At 46.4% G+C, this 6,758-nt stretch overlaps 1 protein-coding gene across 1 annotated transcript in view; it reads right to left on the bottom strand.

Annotated features, from left to right (window-relative positions):
• Positions 1–6,486, bottom strand: part of DPY19L1 (dpy-19 like C-mannosyltransferase 1) — a 101,281-nt gene extending 94,795 nt beyond the window's left edge. Inside the window, exon 1 of the mRNA XM_040472276.1 lies at positions 6,378–6,486. Within this exon, the coding sequence (XP_040328210.1) occupies positions 6,378–6,429 (52 nt within the window). The 5' untranslated portion in view covers positions 6,430–6,486. The remainder of the gene's footprint in view (positions 1–6,377) is intronic.
• Positions 6,487–6,758: the final 272 nt, after the last annotated feature.

Genomic DNA, 6,758 nt, shown 5'->3' with positions numbered 1-6,758 from the left:
AGAAAGAAAGAAAGAAAGAAAGAAAGAAAGAAAGAAAGAAAGAAAGAGAAGAAAGAAAGGAAGAAAGAAAGAAGAGAGAGAGAGAGAGAAAGAAAGAAAGAGGGACCTAACTCATACTGGATTGCTTGTCTGTCTCCTCCTATACATGGGAGGCTGGATTCAGGAACTGTATCCCTTTAACTGGTACCATTTCACCAGAGAAAATACTTGTTGAATGAATGAATGAATGAATGAATGAGTAAATGAATGCAGGAAATGACATAATCAAATGATAATTCAAAACCTTGTGTTCTGTAGTGCACTTGAAAGTCACCTTGTTGCAGCCCTCTCCCACAGTCTCAACTTTCTAGAGGACAATCTTTTCTATTCAATTTCATATTGTCCCACAGAGCCTACCCAGAACCTGGCTATGGAAGTTTTTTTAATCGAAAGAGAGACACCTATATTTAAGACACACCAGTAGGTTTTTATAAACTCCACCAGTGCCGATGAGAGCTCTTCTTTGTTTGGAGACCAAGTAAAGAATCCCAGCAAGGGGCAGTATGGAGTATTGGGCAAAAAAACATGGTGACTTTACGCCCAGGTACCAGCCTTTGCTCTGACGTGTGCCAGCCCTGTGACCTTGGCCAATTTACTAGACCTTCTTCAGTTTTGGTTTCCTCATCCCTAAAATGGGAGTGATAAAAAATATCTACCCTTCAGGTTTGTAAAAATTAAATACAATGTATATAACTTACTTCCATCAGAGTAATTTCTCAAAAAATGTTCAAATCAGTGGCCAGTATGTAAGGAGGATGGCAGGTCCTCTGTCCTCCCAGAGCCTAAGGCCGACAGTCTCCAATGGGTATGAAGGTGCAGGGGAGAAGAGCACAGAAAAACAAGGACAGCTGTATGCTCTCTGGACCAGTCCTACACTGGGTGGGATTCAAGCTTCTCAACTATCTGAGAAGTTGACCTCCCCTGAGTTTTCCTGCTTCACACACATGCTTTACAAATGATGCCCATGGGTGGATCATTAAGCCTGGATAAAATAATAGGCATCTCCTCTTGACCCTCTTCCCCCCCATCACAACCTCCCCCCACCCCGAGAAGCATATTTCACACGAGATGGGTGGTGGAACAGAAACTAGAACAGTCATGGAAGGTTAAATGCCAGATTTCATTGTGCATTTATCGCTGTGACATTCACAAGAGCCGGCAATGCATTTTATTCATATCTGTATCTTTAGGCCAGTGCCTGCCACACAGTGGTGGATGCTTTAAAAAAAAAAAAAAAAAAAGACAAACTGAAAGCTGCATTTTAAAAACTGTGTTGTGCACAGATGATCCAATGAATCAATTCAAGATTATAATGAATATGGATTAAGCATTATAGTTAGTAGCCACCTTTAATGTGCTTTTCAAGAGTTACAGATGCACCAGGAAGGTACTTCCTTATGTGACATTGTAGAAATACTGGGTCAAGGCAGACAGATTACAGACACAGAAACCCAACAGAACAACCACTCATTGGGTTTGGTCCCCAGGGTGCAAATCCAATCCTTTCCCTCACTAAAAGCTATGCTTTGGACGTTTGAAATAAAAACTTTTAATTAAAAAAAATTTTTTTTAACTTTGGGCACAGAGAGAGGAGGTTAAAGAGGGGAAGTGAGCATAAAATAATAAAGGAAGGCAAGTAAATGCGCCAAAATAAAGCTTAGCTACATTAAGCAACCAAGGAAACATTGTTAAATGGGTGATGAAAAGCAAAATTTGGTCAAGAGAAGACTATGTTAGGAACCAATTTCCTTGTTTCTCTACACTGGCATTTTATTTATTTATTTATTTTTCAACGTTTATTTATTTTTGGGACAGAGAGAGACAGAGCATGAACGGGGGAGGGGCAGAGAGAGAGAGACACAGAATCGGAAACAGGCTCCAGGCTCTGAGCCATCAGCCCAGAGCCTGACGCGGGGCTCGAACTCACAGACCGCGAGATCGTGACCTGGCTGAAGTCGGAAGCTTAACCAACTGCGCCACCCAGGCGCCCTACACTGGCATTTTATTTATTTTTTTTTTAATTTTTTTTTTCACGTTTTATTTATTTTTGGGACAGAGAGAGACAGAGCATGAACGGGGGAGGAACAGAGAGAGAGGGAGACACAGAATGGGAAACAGGCTCCAGGCTCTGAGCCATCAGCCCAGAGCCTGACGCGGGGCTCGAACTCATGGACCGCGAGATCGCGACCTGGCTGAAGTCGGACGCTTAACCGACTGTGCCACCCAGGCGCCCCTACACTGGCATTTTAAAGACCCCATTTAACACTTTCAAATTTCGGGTGTCTAGGTGGCTCAGTTGGCTGAGCGTCCAACTTCGGCTCAGATCATATCTCACAGATCGTGGGTTCAAGCCCCAAGCTGGGCTCTGTGCTGACAGCTCCAGACTTGGAGACTGCTTCAGATTCTGTCTGTCTGTCTGTCTGTCTCTCTCTCTCTCCCTCTCTCTCTCTCTCTCTCTGCCCCACCCCTACTTGTACTCACTCTCGCTCTCTCTCAAAAATAAAAATAAATAAATAAAAACATTAAAACTTCCAAATTTCTTGCATTTCCTCCCACTCGCACTCCTGCCCACAGAATGAAGCAAAAGGAGAATCTTGACTGTGGCATCTATTTCTCATTTCCTTGGACTAGGTCACTTGATCCCTTTATTGGAGAAGTGTCTTGGGGGCAAGTTCTAGATTCTGGCAAGTTCTAGATTTCTCAGTAGTAGCTCCTGTCAAGAGAAGAAACTGCAAATCCCAGAACACTTCCCAAAAATTTAAAATGGGTGCCACAACGTAGATCTGTGTAACATTCAACTTCCAGCAAAGCTCCAACATTAACTTGTCACTGTGTTATAATGTATTCCTTTAGTCTCTGGTGAGAACAAATGTAAATTGCTACTTTATTGCTTTTTAAGTTTTATCTTCCGTCTCTCTGGTAGCTGACCTTGTAATTTAAACTGTTCATGCTCAAATGGGTGTTCCTGAGAAAGGCCTGGAGTGCATTATTAGTCCTAGTTATAGTGCATCACCAGGAGCCACTCCAGTGCAGAGGTCCGTGTTTCTCCAAGCTGCAGTCTCTGGCACTGAGGGCTCACTATGTCCCTAGTGCCTCAATAGACATTAGAGACATTAAAAATTCAGATACTAAGTCTCCATCCCCAAAGGGCTTGCAGCTTGGTCAGAGAGGCAGGGTAGGCTAGAACAAAGTATGGTTATGCAGGAAAGTATGTGATCCAGAGTGTAAGTACTGAAGGAGCTCTAAGGAGAGAAGACCGTGGCTGACATGATGGACGAGTTTGCAGATAGGAGATGAAACTTGGTCTAGGCCTTGTTCGAACAATGGACTTTGAACAGAAGGAAACATGGAAAAGGCATTACAGATGGGGCACAGCGTATTTCCGAAACCCTATGTGCCTGGTATATAGTGGGTGCTAGTATGAACATCTTAAATCCTTTTTGGAACGAGGAAGGGAAGAAACAGCTGATGTAAGTTTCAGGAATAAATAAATGGATTAAAGAATGAATCAATGAAGTAATGATTGAAGCATGACGTGCCCAGGGTGTCTCAACATGGCTCCTGGCTCTCAAAGCCCCACAAATCTATCTAGACCTGAGCAGGCTCCTGCTTGAGGGATGCCGAGTGACCCTCACACCCACGTGACTTGAGAAATACTGGGAGCCAGGGGCGCCTGGGTGGCTCAGTTGGTTAAGCGTCCAACTCTTGATTTTGTCCGCTCAGGTCACCATCTCACGGTTTGTGAGATGGAGCCCCACAACAGGCTCTGCGCTGACAGCACAGCTTGGGGCCTGCTTGAGATTCTCTCTCTCCCTCTCCCTCTGGCCCTCCCTGACTCGTTCTCTCTCTCTCTCTCTCTCTCTCTCTCTCTCTCTCTTTCTCTCTCTCCCTCTCTCTCTCAAAATAAACGAAAAAAAGAAAGAAAAGAAAAGAAATACTTGGAGCCAATGAATTCCACCCCCAGGCTCAGATTTGGGCCAGGACTCGCTTGCATCTGACTGGCCTCTGCTGACTCCCAGCCAGAAGCCTGAGCCCCTCACCTGCCCCCAGGCCCCCAGGTATGGATCAGGTAAGGAACTGACCGACCTACACATTGTACAGTCAGTCTCCTGTCTCCATTCTCCAGGGTAAGCACCTGGATGCCTTGCGCAATTTTTCCTCTCACCCCTAAACTGTTGCCTCTACGCAACCTTACCTCGTGCTCCCTGAGACCACCAATCCATCTCTGACACACTCAGTTCTTCTCAGTAGCCTCCACCTCTCAGCTCTTTCCAGAGGCCCCCCTCTCCTGTGATAGGTTCATTCCCCCACAAGGCCACTCTGTCTCTCCCCAGAGCTCCTTTCTGCCACCTGGAGAGCTCCTCTGAATTCCAAGTCATCTTTGCCCTTCATCATTGTGTCCCGCACGGGCACTTCCTCGAGCCCTGGCCCCAGCCTGCTCAGTCTTCCCCAGTGCTCCGAGCGACCTCCACACCCATCTAACACCCAGCCTCCCAGCTCCCTGACATCCCTGTCTCCGGTGACCTGCACTCACACTCTGTGTCATCCACCCACTCTCATGGACTCACCCTGATCCTTGTCACCACCCCAACTGGCTTTGCCTCTGCATTTTATAATGCAAACAACCCCACTTCCAATGCCTCTAAGTCTCTTGATTATTCCATCCTGACAGTCAGGGCCCATTATTGCAGCTTTCTGTGCCAAGATCCCCACCTCTCCCCTGCATGGCCTTCCTCTCTCACCAACCTGGCAAAACGTCACTGTCCGACTTCAGATCTGCACCTGTGCTGCTGTGAAACACGGGACAAATCCTACAACATGGAAGGAAGTAACCCCTGGGAACCCTTAGTTTCCATCAGCAGCTGAACCCTACGTGCTGCCTGAAATCCTTCCATGGTCCCCGATCCCATTCTCCAGAGCAGGGGTAGCAAATGTTCGCTGGTGCTATGGGCTGAATATTTGTGTCTTTACAAAATTCATGTGTTGAAATGTAATCCCCAGGGTGGTGGTGTTTGAAGGCGGGGGCCTTTGGGGGCGATTAGATCATGAAGATCATTGGGGCCCTCGGGATGGGATTAGTGCCCTTATCAAAGAGACTCAGAGAGTTCCTCCACCTCTTCCTTCTTATAAGGACACGGCAAAAAAGAAGGGCATCTATGAACCAGGAAAGATTCTCACCAAATCTGTCAGTGCCTCGATCTTGGACTTCCCTACTTCTGAACAATGAGATAGAAATTTCTGTTGTTTACAGCCCCCACCCCCCACCCCCCAGGCTATGGTGCTCTATCATAACAGCCTGAGTTAACTAAGACAACTAGTTTCTCAAGCCTGCTACCCTCATACCAATTCCCATACTCCCAGAAAATGATCTTTCCTCCTACACTACAGAGAAACTGGCCACTATCAGAAGGAGTTGTCTGCCTGTTCTCCCATGTACCCACAAACTCACCCAATATCCTCATTTCTTCCATCCTAAGGAGGATGGGGCTTTCCATACACAGCCAACGTCTCCTATCTTATGCCACCATCTTGGTGCCTCCCTCTGCCAACTACTGCTTGGGCACCTTTCCGCTGTTTGGGCTGCCTTCAAATAGCCTTAGGCCTGCCCTATTTTAATTAGAACCTTCCTCCAAACCAACAACTCCTCAAGGCAATGGCCTTTTCCCTCTCCTTGCCTCATTCAGACTCATTCTGGTAGAGTTCCTTAGATCTACTATTTCTGCTTCTTCATTTCCCACTCAAGCTCACGGAGGTCTGGCATTGCCTCCAACCCTCTGCAGAACTGCTCACCCAGAGATTGCTAATAACCTCCCTGTTGCTAGGTTCACATCTTGTCATCTGACCACACCCTTCCTTTGACTTCTCTGACCCACACACTTGGTTGTTGTGTCCCTTTGGCTGTTCTTTTCCAATCTCCCTTGAAAGCTCCTCTTGTTCACTAAATGTTGATGTCCCCGCGGGTTCAAAGAGGAGCTTCTCCCATTTTGACTCTGTATACATTCCCTGGGCATTCTCACTGCTGTCTCTTTGATGGGTATTTCTGTCTCCAGCCTTGATCTCCTCTCTGAGTCTCAGACCCGTATCCACAACTGAGCATTTGATGACACACTGACATGTCTTTTTGGCACCTTAACCCCCAAATCCAGACCTGCTTCTCTTCTAGTGTCCTAATCTCAGTAAATCCACCAGGACTCCCTCTATCCCCCTTTCCAGGGAGTCATTCTTATTTCTTCTCTCTTACTTTCTTCATCCCATCAATCACAGACACCTACTGATTCTGTCTCATAAATGTCTCCCAAATAAACTCCTTTCTTTCCATCCTTATGGCCATGACTCACCATTATTTTTCCCATGGCCTTCGGCAGCACCTCCTAACCGGTCACTTTGCATCTTCTCTTTTGCCCATCCGTCTTCTAGATGACTGTTTCCAAAATGAGAATTTGATAATGTTGCTCCTTTAAAAAAAAAAAAAATCATTCATCCCTCCCGAATTCCTCCACATGATCTACTACACTGCCGTCATGTGCCGTCATGATCTGTGACATACTGTTCCCTCCCCCTGCTCTTTCTTCTCCAGCCTCGTCTCTGATGTCGCCCCAATACTCTGTGCCCTCAATTCCCCTGGACTTGCATGTGTGGTCTTCTCTTGAACTGCCCCACTTCTGCCTACCCTGCCCCTAACACTTCACTAGGACAGCTGAGTCATCCTTCATATCTCA

This window comes from Herpailurus yagouaroundi, unplaced genomic scaffold (assembly GCF_014898765.1).
Source record: "Herpailurus yagouaroundi ecotype Mexico unplaced genomic scaffold, PumYag 100, whole genome shotgun sequence".
Lineage (NCBI taxonomy): Eukaryota > Metazoa > Chordata > Mammalia > Carnivora > Felidae > Herpailurus > Herpailurus yagouaroundi.
This window is presented reverse-complemented; position numbering and strand designations above follow the sequence as displayed.